Source organism: Onychostruthus taczanowskii, unplaced genomic scaffold (assembly GCF_017590055.1).
Source record: "Onychostruthus taczanowskii isolate IOZ18803 unplaced genomic scaffold, ASM1759005v1 scaffold5, whole genome shotgun sequence".
Taxonomy (NCBI): domain Eukaryota; kingdom Metazoa; phylum Chordata; class Aves; order Passeriformes; family Passeridae; genus Onychostruthus; species Onychostruthus taczanowskii.
In genome coordinates, this window is record NW_024502568.1 from 7572504 (window position 1) to 7598025 (window position 25522).

The window sequence follows — 25522 nt, forward strand, 5'->3', positions numbered from 1 at the left end:
CTGTCAAAAGCTCCAGAGCTCATGGCTCCCATTCCCAGATGCTCTCACTGAGGGGCAGGAGGAGGCTGGTTGGCACAACCTGGGGGAATCAAGGAGCATGGCTGGTCCTCAGGTACACAGCCAACTCCAACTGTGACCAGCACACACAGGGAGCTTTTTTTCAGTAGTTACACAAACTCCAGTGCAAAGATTTCAAAAAGGAGGAACCCAAGGGGTAAGAAGGTGGTGATGAGACAGTGGATGTGGGGAAACGTGCAATAAGCAGCCTCCCGAGCCTTCACCACACCAGTGGGACCAGTCCCACTCCATGCAGGGAAAGCCAAGCGGTAAATTTCATTTTTCAAGAAATTCCATCCATGGGTACCAGTGCAGTGGTGTAAATTCCTTTTTCACCTTTTGAATTGAGAGTGTTTTAATATATTAACTGTGTTTTGTTTTACTGTGGACCAAACTCTAGGAGTTAGGAGAAGCTGAAAGCTCCCCCAGCATCTGAGTTCAAAAATTGGGGTTCAGTCCTACCCCTGCATAGGCTGGCCTCCAGCTGTAAGCAGGGAAGAGAAAAAGGCTCTCTCCAGGGAGGAGAAAAAAAACCAGCAAAACCAGTAAAAATAACAAAAATCCTAATCTTTTGTTTTGTTCGACTGGTGTAGGTTCCCATGTACCTCTGTGTTGTGTCATCTGCATTTCATTGCTTTACTTTAAGATGTTTTGTGTTCTGTTTAAAGACAAGAAAAACTCATTGTGAATAATTGGATAACTGTGATCGTGAATAAAGTTGATTTAGACATCCTACAGCAGCACGGGTGGCTGAGGATTTCCCACTTCATAAAAGAAGCAAAACACAATGGCCAGCATAGTGAGAGGCTGAGGTAAAAGCAAGGGTGGCATGAGAGCCTCTCACTTAGGGGGAGCTGGATGGAGAGATATCAGGCTTTCCTTTACTTCTTGAGGCTGGGAGGGCATTGGGAGGTGGATATAAATATCACCTTGGTGGACACCACACACACATAAGGAATAAAGAAAGGCGCAGAAGTAAAAGCAAGTGCTGACATCATTCCTGAAAGCTTAGGCCCCACACTCCTGAGCCTCTTCATGCTCTCCCTAGAGAGAAGTCACAGCTTCTTTACTCCCACTGCCTTGGTTACAGTCTCTTCTGTAACCACAAAAAAGCGTCCTCCAGCAGCACAAAGAACCTGTGCTGTGAGGAAAGCCAGGACATGCTGCTCAGCCCAGGAGGGGGCAAGTAGCGCGTCTGAAGATGAGGCAGAGCAGTACCATCCCAGCCCTGACCTGAGCAACATGCTGAGAAGGCCCACTGAGCATCTGTGGTCTGGCCAAGCAAGATGCTCAGGTAAGGTGCAGATGCCTCCCGGGTATGTGGCAAAGGACACAAGGACCCAAAGGGAATTTGGATTCTCCAGAGGTCGTGCCAGTTCCCTCAAAAACCCAATCCTCTGCTGCAGGTATCTGCTCAGGGGCATACCTACAATACAACAATGTGAGATTTTTCTCCTCATCTTTTTAACTGTTCAGCAGATGAGACTATCTCGATCATATTCTTGTCGTGGGACATATTTGAGGTGGCATCTTCTCCCTCAGTGGAGGTGCTCCATCTGCCAAGGGCCAGGGACATTCCAGCAGTGGTATCCTCAGCCTCTCCAGATGAAGCCATTCTACTCTAACAGTTCCTCAGTAGCCTGAAACATTTCGTGTTAGGTAAAGTGAAACCACTTTTCCAACCCAGCTCTCTCCAGCACCAGCCTGAGGAGATCCCAGCTGTTGGGAAAAGGCAAGTCTGCACAGCTGTGTGCTCCCCTCCAAGAGCTGTTCCAGCTCCTGCTTTCCCTGGGACAGGAGGACCTCTAGTGGGTCTGGAAAGCCTCCTCATTCCCTCAGGAGCAAGCGACAGGGTTGCACAGCACAGAATGCCCTAGAACCTGGTGGCACTGACTTGCTGGACGTGCTGAGCCCAAGCACTGCCACAGATTAGGATGAGTGAAGTGCTAACGCTCTGGGCCAAACTCAGATCTCCTCCTTCCTTGGCACCTGCAGGAGGGACCATGGCACATCTGCCAGGTTTCCCCTGTGCCAGCCTCAGCCTGTGCAGCCCCTCGTGCTGCCATGTGCAACAGCCCCACTGAGCTTTGCATCCTCATCTGCTGAGCATTGCTGGAGACACCCTGCCCTGCCCTCCTCCCCACATCCAAACCAGAGCTGTAATTTTGCCACTGCTCCCCAAGAATTCTCAACCAAGACCAGCTGTGGTGCAGAACTGACCTTCCCCAGAGAGGGTACCCCTGCTTCCTGCAGGGCTGTGCCCGGGGTGCCCCGGCTGCGGCACAGCCCGCGGCGGGCGCGGAGGAGGCGGAGGAGGATGAGGGGGAGGATGCTCCGAAAGTGGTCCAGGAGCTGCAGCGCTGGTCCTGCATCGCCACCTGGTGCCCAGTGCCCGGCCCGGAGCTCAGCCGCCGCTCCTCCCGAGATGGATTTTAACAAATACTGCAAATAGACTGAAGTAGGACCAGAAAAATTCAGTCTTGAGTGCAGCACAGTTGTGGTAGTGGTTCTCCGAGAAAAATGAGCAAGAAGTGAGCAGTTAACAGTGAGTTACAGTGTGCAATGGGATGCATTAGTAAACAGTGATTGCATCAGTCCAAAAAAACCCCTTTCAAGCTGGCTGGCTCACTCACCACAAAGGGGAGAGGGGGCACAGCTTCCAGTCACACTTGGCACTACATTTATGCCTAGGACTGTGTGCTGCATCAAACTCAATTCCTGGCATCCTTCAGAGAGCTGGAACTCCTTGTGCACCATTCACCTACATGCCAGCACAGACGAACATCTACAGTCAGGCTGGGCTGAAAAGCTAAAAAACAACCTTGTTACGCCTCTGTATTACATCCCTTGTTATAATCTCCTTACCCAATATATCTCCTAATCCACTGCCTTTGGCATCCCCAAGAGATGTCCCTGCATAAGGAGAGGGGATCCATTACCAGAAACTTCAGTTTTACCCATCTGCTACTTTGCACAGCAATGACCTTCTACTTGTTGAACTATTTGGGCCTCCAACCTCAAAGACAGGTAAGAGGAGTCAGCAGTGCCAAGAACCCTTGCAGGATCAGACCTTAGTATCCCATGTTAAAGCACCATTTGCTCTGCAGACTGCACACAGGGCTCATCCCACATTGCAGAGCAACTCTAATCACAGAACCAAATGACCACTTTTGTAAAAGTATGCTTTTCTTCTTATTTTGAACCTATCCTTCTCAAAAAAACAAAAAAACCCAAAAAAACAAACATCCTTCCATGAGTACTGTAAACCTTAACAACTTGCTCAACACAGACTAAAGTTCTTCGTGTTTGAGGGCACAGGTGACTTTTTCATAAACTTTGTGGAATAGAAAAAATGCAAAAATACAACTTCAGCCAGGGAACAAGACAAGGTCCTCTATCCATTTAGCCTAAGATGAAATTTGCAATTGCATGAACACACAAATTACAAGTTATTCTGGGAAAGATAAATTCACTGGAATTCAAGTGGAATCAAAATAGTACTGAAAAAATTAGAAGAAAACCCCCAACAAAACAAACCAACTGGATCACAATTAAAAAGGTCAAAAATTTATTTTTCCTTAGGGCATAAGAGGCATTGTAAACAAAATACCAACAAACAAACAAACAAATCACAAGTCAATTCTTACAGTCTGCAAGCATTTGAAGATAGAGTACCCTTTTCCCACCTCCCCCCAAACACTGCAAGCCTGCTCAAATGGTAACAGGCAACAATCCTGGGCCTTGAAGGTCCAGGGAGTTTTTACATATCCCAAGCTGGGACTAAATTTCTCATGTAAGAAGGACACTGCATCTGTTTTATCAAACACTTAAAAAAAAAAAAAGTCCAACAAAATATAAATATTACAGACAAAGATCAGATTTAGCACCGCCTTTGGTCCAAGCAATCAATGAACTGGGAGATGACAGGTACAGTTTGTTTAGCAAGTCCTTTCTGCCTGAGTCTTTGAAAGCATTAGAGGTTCATATTGCAAGAACTTGTAATTTCTCTGAGAAAACACTTCTCAAATTCTGGCAGTCCCTCACAACCTCCCAGGGTCCTGCACACAGGGATTGGGGAGAATCCTGGCTGGGCAGCAGGATACTGATCCAGGTCAGCAAAGGTCACTCAGAGTGCTTGGCAGAGCCCTGTGGGACATGGCAAGCACCGTGCCAAGGGTCTGCTCCTGCTTTGGCCCAGCAGAGCTCTGAGCTCAGGCACAGAGCAGGAAGAGCAGTGACAGCATCCTGGATTTCCCTTTCCACTAACATTTGTTCCCCTCCACCACCTGTGTGCTGCCAGGGTGGGTGATGGCAGATGCCTGGAAGGAGCTGAAGTTGCCTCAATGCAAGTTATTTCAGCATATCTGGAACATGCAATTCAGGAGTTCTTTTATCAGTTGCAGTTTACTCCAAGGCCTTTTTAGGCTCCTCTTTTCCAATACACACATGCCCATCAGATGCATGGCTCTGAATTTTTGCAAAGAGGTGTCACTGGCCAGCACTAGTGTATGCCAGGACACAATCACAAGGACCTGTGATAATCCTAGAAGAAAAATAAAGCACCTGGCCATATTTTATATTTCTTACAACTCACTCTCCTAAGTGTCCAGAACTCAAATTGTCTCTTCCTTTCCTGCAGGAATTTTTGAGCAGTCCTGATTAACCATTATTAAATGCTGTTCAATTCCAAAATTACAAAGCTCTAACAACGCCTATAGAGAAATGCTGAGATCTACTTTTAGGCACAGTAATCTGATGTCTTTGTTCTGCATCTTCACATGTACAATTTCCAAAGACAGATGGTGTTATTCTCTGCTGAGAGACCCATGCCGAGTTTCCACCTTTACAGACAGAGACGTGATTAAAATTTCCCAAACAAGCACTTGTTTTTACTTCACTGCTTTAGAACATGCTGCTCTAGGGGAAAAATCCCCAACCTCAATTGCTTCACCTTGTTTTGCAGTTCTCTGAGCAAGCAGTTGGTCATGGCACAGAGAGGAGGGCACCCCTCTGAGTGCATTCCCTGTCCCACACAGGGCACTGCCATGAGCGCAGCTCCGGACTGGGCACTGCAGTCGAGTAAAGTCTGCAAATCTGGATTAAGGGGGAGCTTATGCTTTTCACAGCTCATTCCTCCCACCACTGTCATATCCAGAGCAAATGAAAACATTGTACTATGATGATTTCATCACCTCTTCCTGGGATAAAGCCACACTTCTGTTGTCCCAGTCACAGAAACAGGCCCCCGGTACCGTATGTATCAGCTAAATCCTCACAGGTCCCAGCTGATTTGTGCTGAAGCCTGAGGGAAATTTCTAGAGAGTCATTTGGCAAAAAGGAGATCTGTGTTTTCCTCACTGCTAATATATCTTTTGTGTTGGCCCACAGGAAAGTTGTTCATTTTGTTAACTAGTACTGTAATCTGCATCCAGGCTTTATAAATGTTTACACACCAACTCAAGGACTGGTCACAAAAAGATCTGTTTTGTGCCAGTTCAGAGAGGCTGGGGCATCTAATCCCCCATTAACAGTAACTCTTACCATCAATGGCAAAAGATGCTGTTAAGTGCAGAAAGTGTCACTTTTCTGGATTTCAGTTTTACTGGGATGACTGAGAAAGCCACATTTTTTTAAAATCATGCATATGGTTGCCTGTCCTAGGAAAACCTCTCACAGACTCAAGCACATCTGGACCCTTACAGCAGGAGCTATTCATTGTACAAACAGTTTTATCCAACTGGTCAGCATCTCAAGTTCATTAAACAAAAACTGAACAATGTTTGAAGCTACAGTTACTATTTCTGTCCCTAGCTCACATTTGTTATGGCATGCTGTGAATGTCAAGATACCTGTCACCTCTCTAAGAATTAATTCATGACCAAAAGCTTTATCATCTACAAGATTAACAATATTCACTCCACTGCCTTCAGTGGAGCTGGATCAGAGGCCACCACAAAATATGGTCCAAAGCTGTTATCACTAAAAAGGATTTCCCCAGACTCATTTTCTTCCTCTCTTAGTTTAACTTGCAACCCAAAACAAACTAAATTGTCTCCTGCCCATAAACTCTCTTAAAAAAACCCCCCAAAAAAAACAAACAATAAAAAGCTTTCAGCTAACTCCTTCTCATACTTACTGCAACAGAAACCACACCAACTTCTAGACTTTTACGAAGCAGAAGAGACGAATTGGTTCCCATATTAAAAACAAAACAAACAAAAGACAAAAAAGTGTCACCAACTTGACCACACACACACACTAAGACCAGCCACACATTTCTCTATCTCTGGTCACCGACATACTCTCCCAAGATTCCAAGCTCCACCAGGTACATTCCCACCACCTAACCACTAAAAAACGGAGCTCTACACCAACACAGAAATGACAACAGCATCTAGTTTTCAAGGTCACATGAAGAACATCAACCACCCAAGAAACCCACTGCAAAACTTCACTCAGACCAGGCCTAGATCCATTTTTTTTTTCTTTTTGGTCAACTAAAACTTTGGGACAGCAAACCCTCTAGGAGCTTCCAGTACAGACACATGCCAATGCTCTGCTAATGCAGAGGAGCACAATAGCTCAAACAAATTTCAGCCTTCCTTCAAAAACAGGTTTAGGCTCCCAGTAACTCACTACCCACAGTTTGCAGAGATAATCTGGGCTAATTAACAGCTTTGGAAACACTACAGATGTACACAGGCACCTGAGCTGCTTTCAGCACCCACCTGGAGTTACCCACATCTGAACTTCAGCCTCAGCAGCAATCAGTCAAGCTGCTGGCAGGACTTTTCCTGATATGATATTTGATACTGAGCCTTAAATGAAGAGGCTCATCTACATGATTCTCCCTAAACACTGCTAGCAGAGCAATGAGCACTGCTGACTGCAATTAAATCTGCACTGAAGGAACAGCACTGATGTCATGTGCAAGTCAGCCAGACAGCAGAAATGCACTTACTCTGTACATTACTGACCCCAACGCTCACTTCAGACCCTCAGTACAAAAAAAGTCATTGTAATGCTACACACACTTTGCTTTTGCAATATTCCAGGTTTAAACTCTTCATGAGTAATGAGCAGGACTTTTCAGCAAGCCTGTTCAGCATGACACAGAAAAATTCCTCCTAGCAACTGGAAACAGAACTTCCTCCTTCCCTGAAAGCCTAAGACAGGAAGTAGTTAAGTCAGCTATTCACTGAAATACTTCATTTTTAAAAAGGTTTATTTTTCTTTTCTTTTTTATTTGTTCCAGTTTATTAATTGCTACAGGCTAAGCTCCAGTGACTGCACTATTCTTTTCTGTCCTGCTTCAAGGGGACAGAAACAAACCGAACTAATGTGTTCTGGGGGACCCAGAGTCAGGACAGAATTCAATGTCCCTGTAGTCATCATCCAAGGGTGATGATGGGATTTTGTTTATTTATTACTACTTCCCTGGTGACCCAGAAGCAGTTCAAGAACAAGCTCTCCAACCACAAAAGAACTGTTTGCACAAAGAATGCTGCCACATTGCTTACTTTTCAGTCATCAAATACAGAGTCAATAACAGCTTTGATGGGGAATATCTGGAGAAACATGAAATATTTACCTAAATATTAAATGTTATATTCAAAAAAATTTCTTACAGTGCCAAGTGATTCTCCCTTCCACCCATTTTTCTCCTCCACCAAACAGGGACCAGGACAGGTACCACTGTAACCAAATAACCCTGAGCATCAGGGAAAGGTCACTAAAGCCAACATCCTTCCAGAAGCACTGCTAGCACTGGGTTGTTCCTGCCAACACGGACAGGTCCAGAACAGCCATGCTTGCCCAGTCCACCAGCTGAACCTCGGTACATGCAAACTCCCAGACACACAAACTGCCTCAACTACAACAAGCAGATAACCTGTGTTTATCTTCTCTTGGTGGATCGGTGGCTTCAGGACACAGATTATCATAGTACATTAGGGACTGAAAAAAATCAACTTTTGTCAATAACAAAAAATCCTGTCACAGAGCAGTGATGTATTTAAACCATCTATACAGAGAAAGTATCTGCAGTGTCAGACCAAATAATTCATGGCCTTATTAGAAACATTTTTTTCCTCATATTTGATCTATCTCTCCCCCTGCCAATATAGTTACTTCTCATTTATTTTCTAATTTCATTCCAAATGATCAACATAATTCCCATAATTTTAATTCAGTAACAAACAGGAGTCTCAACTCAGGACAGTAGTGGCTTATGCTGACAAGAACAGGTCTGTAAAACGCCAGTGTGAAGCTTTAAACCAAATTTATTTATAAAAAAACCAAACACAAAACAGAAAAAAAAAATTGCACTCTCCAACTAAAAATCAACACTACCTTGATGCAAGAACAAATGAAGAACATAGTTGATGGGACCAGCCCAGACCTGACAATATAAAATGGGGGAAACGAATTAGTTCTGACTGTGCCAGCCGTGCCCGCCCGCAGTGCGGCGCAGCTTCCGCTCCAGGAATTGCTGCGGAGTCCCGGCCCTGACGCCAGGGCACCCAAGAGAAAAGACCTCCTCGTTCCACCCTTGGCACACCCTGCAAAACTGACACCCCAAAGTAGAGTTACGGGTGACCTTTCACAGACACCTGTGCTTTGCTCCAAATTGGGTCCTAGATGGAGGAGGAAAAGCAGCAACAGCAACCTACATCCCGACCCTAAGTCAGCTGACTGGGGGCTTCTGGATCCGGCCTTATGTACAGTACTTTATTTGAAAATTACAGACACACACAACAGACACGACTACTGAGCAGCAGAGAGGGAGAGAAAGAGCAACACAAGCACTGGGCAGCGTCAGCAGAGGCCATCAAACAGTTCAAGTGTGCGGACACATTCCCCATGCATCATCGCAGTGCTGGTCCCTGCTTCTAGCAAGCAACAAAAAGCGAATGAAAACAAAATAACTTAGACAAACATAAGCTCTCAGACCATCATACTGGTACTGATGGCAGCTATCAAACACTGCACTGATACACAGCACTTCACTACGTGGCTAAATAGCATCTGAAGGTGACAGAGAAGGAGCTGCTGATGACGGAAGAGCACCAGCAAATAGCAGCAAAGCTCCAGCTGGTTTTGAAGAGCTGCAAGATTTGCAGCACAGTGGATCGTGGCAGAGCAGCACCAAAGCTAAGCAGTCCTGTGCACCCTTTGGAGGTGTAGGAGCAGAGTGCACAGAGCTTGCTTGTGCTGAGAACGGTCCATGCTGAGCACCCACAGGAGTCTTCTGTCAGTGTAACTCTACTGATGCTCGTGGGCCTCTTGCCAGTTTAGACAAGAGCATGTAAAAGAATTAAGCTGGTTCCTCAAAACCAGATTCCTAATTGGTAAAGTATTAGAGGTTTTCCAAAATCACGTGTTTGATACTATTTCAGTCCAGCTGCAGAATTCAGTTTTTCTGTTTGAATGCAAAGGTCTCTGGTAATACTAAGGCTTTTTGACAAACTTAAGAGCAGCAGGACAAAAATTAAGCAGAAAACAGAGGTACATCTCTCCAGAGTAATGAACTAGAGCCACAGGAGATGTACTTTCCAGAGCTCAGAGAGTCAAGTGCTCTGGCTTTCACATTTCTCTTGCACCTTACAAAAATAGTCCAGTTTTTCAAAGGTAGTAGATTTTGCTGCTACCTGTAAAGTCACATTATTTTTGACAGATGGAAGCTCTCCTTCCATTCAAATAGAATTTAAGACAATACATCTTTTGAAGAGCAAAGTTTCTGCCCAACTTTATTTAGGACCTGTGAGATCCACCTTTGCAAGCCAAGAAATACGAAATCAATATCCAAAACATCTGTGAAATTCTGCAGGTGAGAATTAACCCAGATAAAAGGGAGACTTTTTCTTCTTCGGTTAACAATAAGGACAGAAAAGTAAGGACCTGTAAGAACATTCCCATAGCTCTTGCAATAAATACAAGTAACAATGCAGTAGCCAAACTTGGGACTGCACCAGCAGAATTATTTTCCCTTCTGAAGTTACCACCAAATCTGAAGTGCAACAGAGGACGTAACCAGCAGAAACAAACCAGAAGACAGAATCATGCATGGATGACATACAGAGTGTTTCAAGCATAGCTCAGAAGTCCTGTATTGATTAGGATGTTAATGACATTCTACACATAATCCTGGCAACATGCTGCATAGTCCTTATACTTCCACTAACAGGTGGTACTTGTTTATGGAAAGCAGCCATTCCCAACCCAAGCCACCACAGCTGTCAGTCTCTACCTACCCAAGGGTCCTGTTTTCATCCAGTTGCCCCCTCCCCTGAATTTCCCCTTCCCTAAGAGTGCATGAATAGAGAATTGCAAACATTTCACACTGCACGTTCCACTCCAAGTCCTGGATGAGGGGCCTGTTTATTCTATGAATATTGCACTTATCCACTCATTGGATTTGCTTTTACTCAAGAATGCAGAATATTTGGGAAAAAATAGAAAAAATAGTAGGATAAAACACAGGAAAATATGAGTTATTAACAAGCTAGCTATGAAGATCTAAAATTAAATAGTACTAGTTCTATTCTGTTAATACTAGGAATATGAAAATAATGAATGCTTTATCAAATTCCCTTGTTTTTCATATAAGATAAAAGCAGTAACTTTCTTTTTAACTGAGGAAAGCAATGAATATATATTACAATAAAATATGATTCATTAAGATCTGAAAGTGATGAAAACAATTATATAATGCCTTCGTCAAACTTTATAGCATCATAATGGAAGGAGTCTTTGGGGTACACATCCACAAGGGACAAATGCATTTTTTAGCTATACCCATGCAGGTGTGAATTTCCATTTTGAAGAGTCTAGCTGCAAGACAATTCCAATCTTTCTTTATTGTGTATTTGGTACTATTGAATGCATTGATAAAAACTTCCTGTTGACACATCAGTTACGTACCCCAACATGTGCCCATCATCTCTTTTATCTTGAAAGGTGTGGCTTGCAAAGGACTAGTTCATAGGACTACACTCACCCATTGCATGGGGTGACAGCTAAAACAATGAACGGGAATTGCCTCCCATGGGGAAGGACTCCTAACAAAATGCATGACTCTTGCTTTTATGAGAAAGTGTTTTGAAAGGGGAGACAAGGGAAACCAGCAAATAAACTTTTCAGGCATTATATAAACCTCAATAACGAACTCAGAAGTGCTCATTATTATTAAAGTTGCAGTATACAGCAAGACACAATTTTCACATTCTTTAATTTTGTTCTCTGGCATTGGAGTTCGGAATTTCTGCTGGTCCAAATTCAAGACTTTTTGGAAAATACAGAGAGTGGGTGAGAGCAAAACAGCACGAGCAGCTGCCTCTCCCCCCAGAGGAGGGCCCCCTTCAGCTGCAAATGGCTTTGCTCTAGCCCTGCAGACTCTTCCTCTTAATCTGAAAGGGAAATTTAAACAGTACTACTGATTTCTGCATTGAGTGTTCACTGAGGTGTACATTATATTTAAATATTGCTCTTGATCCAGTGTCAGTTCTGACAAATTTAGTAAATAAAAGGCGACATTAACATTTTTAGAAAAGAGCTAAAATACTTCTAGCACTACACTGCCCTCTGAGTATTCTGCCAGGTTTTCCTGCCCTGCAGTCAGCTTTTTTGATGTAGCTTAAGGCATTTCCCTCTGTTTCACAGCTAAGAGTGAAGGGCTTGCTATTTCAGGTATCAGTAGAACTGACCACAACTAGCTGCTCGCTGATGGAAAAAACAATAATTTTCCTGACATCTCTCAGTTGAAAGCATCAAAAAAACAGAGAACATCTCAATGAGAGATGCTATGACAATGGTAAGATAGGAGTGGGAAAAATTGCATTGGAAGTATTTGTTTTAAAAGTGCCCTTTTAAACACAAGCAGCCAAAACAACTACCAAGTGAAGGGGAGCCCAAATGGAAGCTTTTCCACCAGGGTGGAAGCCAGCAAGCCAAGTGATGACCAACAATAATTTCTGGCACCAAGTAGGCCATCTGCACCCCATCCTTTTTGCTGGTACAGGTGAGGGCAGAGGGAGGCCACAAGTGTGGTTCTGCAGCCCACCTACAGGGTCTGGCCTCTCCTCAGGAGGGAGTGAAGCCTTGGAGATGGGATAAAGCAGCAACTGAGCCATGGAGCTGCTGCATGAGAAAACCCTGGCAGTACTGCAGGCACCCTCATGATGTGCCACCCTGCCCTGCCTGCAGCACTGCAAACCACCTCCCTGCAAAAGCCAGAGCTGGAGAAGCAAGCCAGCAAGATGGAACAGGAGCTGTGGGACAGACAGACGTCTGTCTCAGGCAGATCCTGAAGCCTCCTAACCTGAACCTCACGGAGAACTTGCCTCCACCAGGGCCAGCCTTGTGCAAGGCACATGGCAGCCAGGCACTGGAAGTGTCTGCCAAAAACACCTGTGCCAGCCCACACCCTGCAAGGACTCCTGCAGCTCAGAGGTGCCCAGGGCTGGGCTTTGCTGGATGCAAATGTGAGTGTTTCCAGTAGTCTGGGCTCTTCTGTCTCCTTGCTGCTCTTCCCTCCTTGGATAGGGGCTCATGTCAGACCATACCATACTCAGAGAATTCAGTGGCTCAATGCAGAAGATCTGGGAGCTGTGCTTTACATCCCCCCAAAGAGATGACCCAGTGGGAATGTCTTTAAACAAAACTTTAGAATATTTTAAATAATAAGTTAATTCTTAATAAATATGTGCTTCAAGAAAATGATAATTATATACTGCACCTTTAAATAATGCACTTAGTTCTCTGCATTGGCTTCCATTTTGGTTTCTTTTATTGTTAAAGTGCATTAATTCAAAATAATGAACCACTTCCGCATCATTATTGTTAAAATAAATCATAACATTAATACGAATCACTAAGTCACTACTATTAGTACTGCAATCTAGCAGATAACTCTATGTATTGCTCTATTTAATACTGTCCAGCAGAAGAATATAATACTTCTATTATAATCTCACAACAGCTCCAGCAGTCTTTTACGGCTGCTACCATATTAGTACAACTAAAAATGGGGAGAAGTATGAGAGACAGGGCCACAATGTCTCAGACACACACCCAGTGGGATGAAGCTGACTGGACATACACTTACACATCGCATGGTGAGACATTAAGGTACAAAAGGACCCCGCACTGGGACGTGAGCTGTTGTGCAGTTACACCTCCTTCTCCTGCCACCACAATTTAAAGGGATCCCAAACAAACAGCGTCCCCTCCCCACCTGCACGCAGAGAGCTGCTCAAACCACAGCACTGTTTGTAGCCTGTAGCTGTGGCACCTGGATGTTGTTTCAGCTACCAAAAGGATATCAGCCACATTAGCTGTAGGCAACTCTCTCAGTGTTATCATGGAAATTAATAAAACCCCCAAACCACGCATACACACACACACACACAGAAAGAAAAAAAAAAAAGAAAAGAAAAAAAGGAACAAAGGAAAAAAATAAAAAAGACAAGAATAACATATAAATTTCCTAATTTTTTTTTTGGCAGTGAAACATCCCCAGTAACATATGGTCTTGTTGTGCTGTTTTACTCAGCCCCTTGATCCCAGCTATTTTGAAGCCTTTATAACCTTTAACATCCAAGCCAAATCAGTATGAAACTCTGGTGGAAAAAAGGACATGTAATGCTTTGTGTAAACCAGTAGTGAAATGGTTTTCTCCCCCTCCCCCCATCTTCCCTTAGAACAGATTTACAATGCTGCCTATTATATAAAGGAATTAGATATTGAGCTTGAGTGATTAACAAGGCCATTTAAGAAAACCCCCAAGCATGACTTCCTTAAGCTCAGTAGGGATTTAGTAAATTATGTTTACTGTACAAGGCTACCTCACAACAATTCCATGTTCCTTGCCTCTTCAAATGGGTACCTCTTCCATTTCCCACACCACCCACACCGTATGCCACATTTCAAAACAAGAGTTACAAAAGGCAAACACAACTGGAACTAGAAGAGGCAGCTTCCTGGTTAGATGCATTGTAGACCAAATTATTTGATATGAAATCTCTGAGCCTGAGAAGCCCAGGTCCACTTTCCAGTACAAACATACTCTTTGGATTCAAGTGGGAACAGAAATATTTGGCTCCTACTTCAGTTTTAAGTCTTTTCTGGTAAAACCAGAAACGCACACTAAGAAAATATAGTAAACCCAGAATGCACAGAAAAGACAAAAACAAAACACAAAAGCAATTCCCCAAAAATATACAAATTATGTGCAGACTGAGTTTGATGGCTTTTTTTTTTTTTTTCCAACTCATTGTAAACACTGATGTTGCAGAAGGTTACAAATTTTTCTCACTAATATCTTGGTGGGCCCTGCCAGCAATCAGCACCCTTGGATTTGGACCAGAGGGCAAAATAAGGATTAACACATCTGACAGCTTTGTCTTCAGTGTCTTAAGGGACTTTGTTGACTTTGATAACTTTTGAGAAACCTAACTCTGGGAAGAGAATCAACCAGTGTCACCTGGCAGAAGTCAGGCACAGAACCAAAGAAGCCTACACAGTAACAGACGTGTTTAAGCAAGGGGTTTGTAGGTTTGTTTTTACAAGCACCAGTAGGCATCACTGCCCGTGAACACCTGAAATCCCAACTAAAAGAACAAGACAGAATGAAAGGAAACAAAAAGTCCCCAACCCACACCACCTAATGGCCTTTTCCGGCGAGTTAGCCGTAACAACACTGAAGTCAGAGACCAAAACTCTCCACGATGAAAAGGCTCCAACTCTGGACCTACCAAATGTTGAGTAAAAAAAAAAAAAAAAAAAAAAAAAGGTGAACCTCTCCAAAGGATTAGAGTCCCTCTGTGTTTCAGAAACTTTCATTTGCTTCTCACTTTAAGTTGTGGAAAAGCATCCAAAATTCTTGGGTATTCCACGTATTGACAAAAATGAGGAGAAAGGGAGCCAAGATTGTAAAACAGTTTGGCACAGAACTCCCCAGGTAGATGCATGTGTATTTCTCTCACAAAAGGCACACATTTGGTTTCCTATCAATAATGGGAAGGATGGGATGTCATACCCTGTTACACATACAAGATTATTAACAACTTCACAAAAAGGCATTTGACTATGCTGCATCTTCCTTATAGTTGCTTACAACATGTAAACCCCACAAACCTCTCCAGAACATGGCAGATTTGTCCTCATACAGACTCCTTTGTACAAACTGGAGCACAGGGAAACGTCTTTTTGTGTAGCAATTGTTTTTTTCCACATGTACACAGCAGGAACAGTATAAATTAGGGAGGTTAAAGATATTGCAACATTAGTTCTTTTTCTCCAAATAATTTGAGGGCACCCAGCCTTTGAATGGCTTCACACCATTCATTATCTGGCAGTACCACCAGCCATTTGGGTTCCTTTCGAGGACCTCCATGCAGACACCTTCCTGAAACCCCGCAGTCTCCTCATCCCCTTCATAGTCCGCAATGGAAACATAGATGTCCTTGAGATTGTTGTGGATGAACTGGGATTTCTCAATGGGCTTTGGCCTGACTGTGGACACAGGGATCCCATTCCTCTGTGTGGGGAGGTTAGAGGTGGTCTCAGAGCTCTCTGTGCCCAGCCGCTCCGGCTGCTTTCCCTTTGTGTCACCGGGCTGTGACCACGCGTTGCTGAAGGAGGAATTCCGACGGACGGCCCTAAGTTGATCTGTAGCTGTTAAAGACTCATTTCTGCGCAAGGAGCATGACAGGTTGTTGTCCTTTGGTGGTGGAGACACAAACACTGACTGTGGACGGACAGCAAGTTGCCTCACACCATTCCTCATTTTAACTGGCCCTGATGCTTTGGAAAAGCCACCAGGAGGTTTGCTTGGGATGGGTGGTGTTGCACGTTTGCTCTGGTTGATGGTGTTCAAAGCCTGAACCCTCTTCTCTATCTTCTCTAAACTGTTTGACTTGTTTTCATTTTTCCTGTTCCTGGCAAAAGAGGAATCAGTCTCTTCTGATGTAGTTTCTCTCTGGTTATCAGGGAGAGCCAAATAATGGGAAGGAGCCCAGCCTTCCATGTCTCCATACTTCAGGTACCACCATCCACTGGCTTGCTTTTCCAGCACTTCCACTTCTACTCCTGCAGGGAAGCAAATTTCAGAATCCTGTACCTTTTGGTAGGAGTCAGTGGTCACATAGAAACATCTGGAGTCATTTTCTTGCTCAGTTTTGGCAGTATGGCTGGAGCAGAAGACGCCACGGGAAGGAGCTGTGATGAGATCAGCCGAGCTTCTCCGAACAGGGTCATCCTGGTTCTCAGAAGCTGTGCGGGGAGGGCTCGCAGACTCTTCACTTCTTGAACCTTTGAGTCCACCTCTGAGCTGCCCAGTTGGCCTCAACTGACGCCTTAAAGTGCTAATATCCATCTTTTCTTGGCTCTGAGAGTCTGCCTTGTTCAGGAAGGGCTTGGGCCTAACGATTGGCTTTGCTCTGATGGAAGGACTCTGCCCGGGATCTTTCTTCATGCCTGTTCTTGGCACGCTACGTAAGCCGACATCTGAAGCTGATCTTGGTTTTGTCTCCTCACTCCTGGAATAGTGACATTTTCCAAGATCAGGCTGAATGTTTTTGTCTGTCTTGAGCTTCATGAGTGATGATTTCGGAGAGCTGGAACATGGAGAATTCCTTCGGATCAGGGACAGAGAGGAGCTTTTCTGAGAATCAGAATCCCCACTAGATTCCTTATTGGACAAAGCATCTTCCACATAACGTCTGAACCCCTCGTTCTCATAGATGGTTTCTTCTTCATGAGCAGCTTCTTCTGAAGACTCTCCTACTTTGAACTTAGCTTTCTGAAGTGATGACACAGGTGAGGGCTTGAGGGGCTGAAACAGTCGTTTTTCAGGAGTGCCCTCTTCATGGTGACTTTCACTCACTTCACACTCCAAGTCAAAGCCAAAGGCAGGTACATCATACTCAGGTTCTTCGTATTTCAGCTTGTGGGGAGAGTCCTGGGTATCTCCTGAAGAAACTGCTCCAGGAGTTGTTCCTTCTTCCGAGTCTTTTGGTTTACTGGGAGGTGCTGGGGGAGGAACCTTTGGGCGGGTTAAAGTACTGGTTCTTCTGTTCAAATTCGGTTTCTTTCTTTTGTCAATGTAAGATGCTGGAGCCCATCCTTCCTTCTCTCCAATCTGCACATACCACCAGCCACCAGAATTCTTTTCGATAACCTAAGAGGTAACAAGGAACATGTTACTTGGACAAAAAATCTCAACTCTCTGCTTCCCACTCCTCCCCTTCCAATCCACTCCCATGCAAGAGATAAATACCACAATTTTTCCAAATACACTGTTAAGGCTCACCTCTGCTTTTTGTCCTCCACGAAAGCTTATGCCATCAGAGATGCATGACTGGAATTCAGCAATGGTGTAATATTCCACTTCCACGGAGGGTGGCTCTGGTGGCTTGGGTAACTGAAAACCCTACGGCAAATAGGATGCTTTGTTCATTTAAACCAAAGATACAGTCAGCTAAACAGCAGTATGAAAAAAAAATTGCTTTTATTCATTAAGACTCTTCCTTCTTCCTGTGCTACTTCCTAATGCTAACTGCACAGTTCTCCTGAGCTGGAGCTGGTGTATTGATATGGGCTAAAAGAGAAAAGCCTTTCAACATATGCACTGTTCATGCCACTGTCACCTACTATTAAAAATGTAATAATCTTTACCTGAATAGTAAATTGTTGTACTTGTGGGTGATGAAGTGTGAGCTGCCACTGCAGTCACACTGAGAGCAGCCCATTTACGCTCAGATTTTGTCCAGAAAGATTCAGCTCTGGATGACATGCCACAACTGCAGAAAATTGCATTGCAACAGACCCCTAACAGATTCTGTCTGTCATTAAATACACTATCTTAAAATGTAATCCCAACGAATTATTGCTCTGTATCTGCTGCTGGAGTTTTTAAACAATCTGAATTAGTGGGTGATGTGAGCTAATGGGCATCTCTTGCAGCAAGAAACAAGGATAATATCACAGACACCCTAGCTTAGCCCAGCTAAAGTGCTAGAAGGGAAGGACTTTACTGCTTGATCAAAACAATTCCAGTTCTTCCCCATAACAGACCCAGAACCTCTAATCAGTCCCAACACAACCTTTGTAAAGGCTCTATGAGAAGTGGGACACTGCTACTTACAGCCATTCTGGCAGCATGGCAGACTCCTCTAAAAGCTAAGCCTTTACATTAAGCTGCCACATTTTAGAATTTGCTACAATTATTTTTAAGGTGATAAATGGGAAAAGGGTCCTTTCAGGAATTTCAATATTGAAAGCTTTTCAGATGAGCACAGTGCTCATCTGCAGGGCAGCTAGGTGAAGCTGCACAGCTTCTACACTTCACTCCTTAGGGTTCTGTGAAAGAACCACAGGTCAGAGCATCCACAGACAAACACAGGACAGACAAAGACACAAAATGATCCTGAGCAATCAATGGGAGAAGGGCAAATCACATACTGTGCTTTATTCTCCTGCTCCTCTATTTCCATGATACCCTTTCTGTAAGTAACAGCTCATGTTTCATCACACACAGCATGTGGCATTTCACAGAGAATGCATCTCTGCACCTTAGGAACCGTGTCTAACAATGTTATAATTGGATGTTTCTGCACTATAAATGCTGAAATACAGCAGAAGCACACCATAATAAAATGCCTTCAGATAATAGGATGGTTTGGATTAAAAGAAGATAATTGAAAACAGCAGATATGCTCAGTGTTTCAATATAATATCACTGTTATTTTTTAGCATGGGATTAAGCGTCATAGTCTTGCCAAAACAAAGTCTAATTGAAAATAATGCAAAGAAAAATAGGAAGAAAATGCTAATATGCTGTTCATGTAGTTTGTTAAGAAGCATCTCTGGTGACAGAAAAATAACAAGTCGCATACGGCTCATAAAGGGTACAGCAAAGATTAAACACTATGTATTGCCCAGATAAACAAGCTATTAGCATGACTTTTTGTATAAATACACTACTGACTAGTTCCTATTGAAGATGACAGTTCTAACCTCAAATGAGTACAAACTTCCAGGATCCTAGCTTTGGGGATAAGAAATCATAGTGGGTCTCGTTCCTGTAGCACACATCCTTCCACAGGATTCTGAGCCACTTTAAACATGCACAAGAGTGAAGCTTAGCCACCTCAAAGGGGGCAGCAGTGGAAGGAGGGGACACATTTCCAGCTGCTTAAGACAAGAGAAGGTCAGAAATTGCAGTCTGGGCTAAAGACACCCGGAAGACATTTAAACCTTCTTAGTCAGCCAAACAAGTTTTAATGCTCATGCACAGAACACAGCAGCTTTATGCTATTCTCCCTTCAAACCTGATTACTTGGGGCAACATTTTGAATAAAAGAAAATGTGATTTATCACTAGGATGCCCTGAGGTCTGCTCAACACTTACACAATGAAATGAACAGGCATGCAAATAAAGGATCCCTCCCACCTTGTACAGCTGCACAAAGTCTCACAAAGCACCCAGACACCTACCCACTGCTAAGATAAACCATAAACCAATACACACCAGACTGGACTCTCTTCGTGGGGGTGGTCTTGTTCTTAGATTTGGAGAACCTGAGCAGGAAAGGGAACAGGGAGAGTTTATTTAACTTTGCAAGTACTGCTAAACACATTTTTCAGCAGCTCTCTGCTGTTACACAGTTTGAGAATAGAAGTCAGTATTTGCAATATTTAAGGCTATGAAACAAGATAGGAAACTATGGGGGTATATTAGAAATACCAAGGTAGCTTAGCTATTCATCTCTGCTAAGCCAGCAATTTTAAGAGGAAATCACTGCCAGAAAGCAGTGGATTGTATTTTCTGCTGGAACTGACCAGCTCCATTGGAGACTGGCCAACAAAGGACTGACTAATACCTATTTTTCCCCCAGCAGTAGAAGTAATTCACTAAACACTCACACTGTCCTCTCTCCTAGTATTTTGCCATTCCTTGCACAGAATAGCATCAGTGCCTGCATTTTGCAGATAAAGCAGTAAAAACATTATAGCAACTCGCCCCCAGGAAAACAGCAGAACAAATGCAAGAGATGACACAGGTGGTCTCCTCAACTTGAACATGCTATCACATCATCTATATTTTTGGGGTAGGAAGGCATATTTTAGAGTGTTCAAAAGGGGAAAAAAGTATTCTCTAGAAAAATTAACAAAGTAAATACGTGCAGGCTAAGATAAAGAACCACCAGCCAGCCCATATATAAACTGAAGTTCAATTTTAGTGAAGGGCCACATTCTGTAGTCCCTCTTGTAACATCTACAGGCTATGCAAAGGTCTGTTTGTGTGGACTTGGCTGTAAGGCCAGGACATGTGGGACCTTAGCTGACAGGCAATGCCACCCTGAAAGGTAGAGAACAAGAATTCATGTTGCAAGCTAGAAAACCTAGACTACTTTACTGCCTTACTTATTTGAGCTCTTTGTGGTGCTATCCTTGCTATGGCTGGGGATCCCTGGGCCAGTTTGGAAGCCTGCTTGTCTGGAGTCATCATGGCATTGCCATTAGAGTCATTGCACAGGATGGGCAAACTGATTTCCTTCTTGGTGATGTGAGTTTCTGCAGACTCGTTTTCTACTTGAGCTTCCTTATCAGTAGATGATTTCTTGTTCAGCAGGTTACTGATCTCCATGATGTTTCCTATGATTTCCACTGGCCCAGTTAAGTTCTTTTTCCTAGACGGAAGATCATCTTTAGCCTTCTTCAGATATGAAGCTGGGGCCCAGCCTTCTTTGCCCAGATACCTGGAGAGGCAAAAGGAAACACCACCACATCAAGCACAGCTTTCTCATGCACTTCAGGTAGAACAGCAAAAGCGATGCATGAAAACATCAAACAAATTTTGCAGTTCTCAGACAAGATTTTGTACTTTCTACTCATGTATTATCTATTGATTAGATATATCAAAGTCAGTTGAGCCAGCAGTGAACTGTGCAGATGGAAGCCACTAATCACCCTAAGGAAGGAGCCTTTCTGGAAAAGAAATAGTTACACACACGGTAAAGAGCTTCACCAGTTTGTTTTATGCCTCCCCTAGACAGCACTAGGCAAACTTAGTGTTTTCCCACACAGCAAAAAAGAAAACTAGTAAGTAAAATATTTTTATAGTTTTTAAACTTCCTAGTGGCAACTCAAATTGCAAATGAGCTAAAATAAGGGTGTACAGCACCTTGTACAGAGAACCTGCACCTGCAGTTTAAGATCCTTGTGCAAGCCTGCCTCCCTGAAACTATAAAAAACACTGGCCCTCCTTCCACAATTCCCAGCTCTGCATGAGCAGCTTTCTGCCATGGAGCATGTGGGACCCTTAAACTACTGCCACTTCTTCTAGCACTGCAAGATCAAGAAACAATTTGTCTGAGGAAAAATGGCTTTGATGGAGACTCATTTTCCTGAACCAGCTAGAGGCAATTTGAAGAAATAAACTGGGAAATGTGAACAGACACCTGAATCCAGTATGTGTTCCTGAAAGACCACCCTGAGCTGATCATGCTACACTTCAAACTGAGGTAATTCTTCTGCAAGTGCGCTTTAGGGAAGATTTTTTTTTCTGACTCCTGCCATTCCTAACACTTCAGCACGGATTTCAGATTACAATCAGACTCCAGGGAGGACCATGTGGATCAACTCTGCTTTCCCTAATGAAACCCTAACTTGCTACAGTGAGAGTCACTGAAAACCTCCTCTCTAATCTCTCAAGATACCCAAAAACAGGCGCTTGAACTGTAAGTGAGAAAGCAGGCATCATTAAAATCCTGGTGCTCAGGAAATCTGCAGGAAATACAAAGATTAAAACAGTAGGACTCTAAGGTTCTTTATTGAAAAGGGAGCCTCATTAGACAGCGGAGGAAAGAGCTGGGGCACATGGGATATGAGCAAATAATTTCCTGGCAGGTGAGCATCTCTGTCATGACAACACTTAGTTTCTGAGGTTTCCAATGAGATTGCTGCATCAAATCTCATCCTGGTCTTCCTCACAACATCCACACCCTTGAGAGTGGCTCTGGGACTTCACAAGGAGAACAGGAAAATGCAGTGTAGATTTGAATCTCTAGACTTCTTTATTACTCTTCCTGTATACAAGCAAATACAATTCTAGCAATGACTACAAGGATCTTTCTGTCTGAAATCCTGCCTTTTCCTCCTCACCCACCAAGACCAAGCAAGATACTAGAGATTCTGATTCTCCCTACAATACTTGCTTTCTGTCACACATGAAGGTAAAGATGCAGGATCTCTCCTGCTCAGTGAGTTTAGTGACAAGTTTTTCCAATTATTCTGATGTCAAAGGAAAGCATCCCAAGAGCTATGAACTTTGTGTGATGCATGGAGACTAACAAGATGTAGCAACCTGGTACTAACTTGATTTGACTTCAAAAATATACACAGCATCCACTGCGTGATGCTATGTCAAGAAGCAATTTGGATCTATTCAATCCTGTCCTTTTTGAGGCTTTTCTGCTAGGCCTCAAACCAAGCCAAAAAAGGAAAAGGAAATAAGGAAATGCCACAATTCCTGTTGTGTCAAGGCATCACCCAGTGCCATTTTCCAGACCTGAAAACTTTTGGTTTCATTCCCTTTTGCAGCTGACAGCCCTTTTGCAGAGCTGCTGACCAACGCTCTCTGCTGCCTTTGCATCAAGGAAGTTTTTTTAAATGACATTTTTCAGTTATACCATGTGGAGGATGTCATCTATGAGAAAGCCACAGTGGCCAATGCACTGAGCACTCCCTTTCCAAAGGTTACTTTCAACAGAGCTTGATTGTGCAAAATCACCAAGAAAAACCAGTTTACACCCATCTTAGTTTGTGGGAGACTTAACATGTTTAAGATGAGAAAGGCAGCCACAGGCAGGTTCTGCACTGGCCTGTTAGTTCTCCTGCCATCTGTATTTAGTTGGACCAGCCTGGGTAACCCCACTGCTCCAAACACCTCTGATCTCACAGAGAATAACAGCAGCAACAGATGGACAGTAAATAACTGTGGGCAACACACCCTCAGCAGAGAGGCTGTTGTAGGCTACTTCTTCCTGTGTCACCAATTCAACCTGAAGTTAATGCTGAGCAGTAGTTACCAGAAACTACCGGTTTATTTCTGCAATACCACAAATAAAAACTACTTATGTAAATGAAATATGCTTACATTTTTTACCTTGGTCCTTGAATTTGTTAATCTTTAAGCCCTTTGAAGAATAACCTTGGAAGATTCCTTAATCTTCCCCTTTCTACAGGAGAAAGAACTAAAACAACTGTTAATCAATTTCGGCAAAGTCCTGACCCAGTAATAATTTTAATTTCACATCTTCAGAGTTGACCGACAAGTATCCTTCCTTCCTTTATATTCAGAACCTACTGCAGACACTTGAAACCCCATCCTAGACTTCTCCTCATTTCAGCGCTGCCAGCACCTCCCAACTTTGCTTCATTCTCATGGGCTGAGGCTCAGACTAGCCACTAAATGAAGGACATGGAGGCAAATAAAAAAAGCTTTACACAGCATATTGGTACCAACTTGCCCTGCAGTCAGTCCACTTGGGCACCACAAGATTGTATCTGTTGCTGCCACCTGGAGACAAAGTAAGATTTAAACAAGGGATGCTGATGCCAGCTATGGGCACACTGGGAAGCACAGATCTACTGAACTCAATACAGCTGTAAGCAGGATCCCAGGATAGGAGCCTTTCTTTCATTTCTCCCTAGTCCTGATTTCTTTTTAAAGTCATAATGCATGTGGGGCAGCATAAAGACAGACACCAATATTGCCTCTAGCTTGTACAGCACTGAATTGGGGGGGCTCTTAGAATTAGGTGCAGTGATTTGGTTCCTTTATGCTTCCAAAACCCTCCCTGTTTATATTACATGAAGGAAAAAATGGATTGAAACCATAGGAATGTTAAAAAAAGTCAGAAGTGCCTCTGTAAGTCTGAGAGTCACATCTGCTTTCCAGCTCCAGAGCACTGGAATTACTCCAGAGGGAAACAAACTAGGGAAATAAAAAAAAAAAAAAAAAAAGAAAAAAAAAGAAAAAAAAAAAAAAAAAAAGAAAAAAAAAGAAAAAAAAAAAAAAAAAAAGAAAAAAAAAAAAAAAGAAATAAAAGAAAAAGAAGGACAGGAAATGAGGATCAGCACATGGCCAAGAATTTGGAGAAATTACATATTTAAGGTGGAACAAGCTAATGTCTTTAAGGTGGATTTCATTTACAAACTACTGGATTTGTTTTTCTCTCTACACACTGAAGTGTGTGTTCAGTCTGTTATCCAGCCCAGGGTTCAACTGCATTCTCCTCCTGCTCCCTCTCCCCTCACACTCACAAGAGAAGGAGGAGTTGCTCCTTCAAAGGCACTCAATACTCAGAGAAGCAAATTTCTGCAGGAAGGGAATCCTTTTCTGAGGGGTTCAAAAGAGAATTCAGGGCAGCCTACATGTAACAAACAGCACAACAAGCTGGAGATCAGCTACCCAGGCTGCAAAGGACCAGCCTGCAGGGATGGATCACATCATCAGCATTTCTGGAAGTGTTGCTCATGGGAAAAAAACCCTGTTTCTAAGAGTTTAATCCTCCAGGAGGAAAGTAGCACAGTGCAGTGGAGAGGAGCACAGCTGGCACCCCATATACTTGTCACATACACAGGGAGCACAAAACATGTTCCAGCAAGAGGAGGGGTTTCTTAAATGAAAATGCCAAGCACATGCTGCAATCCCCAACCACCACAGGGTGGCTGGGGCATCCACTGTCCTTCCAGCAGATTGCCATGAATGGAGATGCCATGGAAACCACTGCAGCAAGTGCCATCATGCTCCAGAATGCACTCCTGGCATACAAAAAAATGTGTCTTTTGGGTTGACTCAAAGAGGTGTGTGAGAAAAAGGGGAAAAAAAATCCAACTAATTGTAGGAGTACTAATATGGCAAAGGGAAACCTACAGTAGTAACCAGGCTACATTGCAGAAATAAAATAAAAAAATAAACTTGCAATGGTTCTCCCCTCAGAAAAACCTACATTGTTGACTCCCCAATCCAAAACTTTGGATTCCATTTCTGTAGGCAATTAACAGAGAAAAAAATGTGACCTGACCAAACCCAGGCATTTTTGAGCTCCTCCTATCTAGAGTGCCTTCCTGGCTCCACTGCTATCTTTATTAGCTTATTTGCTCCATGGGATCACTAGACAGAAGAGTGAGGTTTTTTTTCTTCTAAGTAAGGGAAATCAAGAAAAACAACAACAGTGCTTCAGTCAGCATTTTCACAGTCCTTATCCATAGCCAATAAATCAAGCAGCATTCAAACAAAAGCAAGCTATAACTTGGGGAGGGAGAGAGGAAAAAATCACTATAATTATATGTTGAATGGAAAAAGATGACTATATGAGATGTTCTGCACTGCTGAGGGATAAACCTCCATTTTAAACTACTTGTTGTATCACATCTTGTTTGAAGAGGAATTGGA

The 25522-nt window shown here is 43.3% G+C and overlaps 1 protein-coding gene across 5 annotated transcripts in view; it reads right to left on the bottom strand.

The window, feature by feature from the left end:
• Positions 1 to 3608: 3608 nt before the first annotated feature.
• Positions 3609 to 25522, bottom strand: part of SH3PXD2A (SH3 and PX domains 2A) — a 247844-nt gene continuing 225930 nt past the window's right edge. For 4 of the 5 annotated variants that reach the window (XM_041415388.1, XM_041415386.1, XM_041415385.1 and 1 more), the window contains 4 exons: positions 20485 to 20819; positions 19589 to 19638; positions 17369 to 17488; positions 3609 to 17236 (listed from right to left, as the gene is read on the bottom strand). In XM_041415388.1, coding sequence (XP_041271322.1) covers positions 15341 to 17236; positions 17369 to 17488; positions 19589 to 19638; positions 20485 to 20819 — 2401 coding nt within the window. In that variant the 3' untranslated portion in view covers positions 3609 to 15340. The remainder of the gene's footprint in view (positions 17237 to 17368; positions 17489 to 19588; positions 19639 to 20484; positions 20820 to 25522) is intronic. The other variant, XM_041415384.1, reaches the window with a different exon arrangement.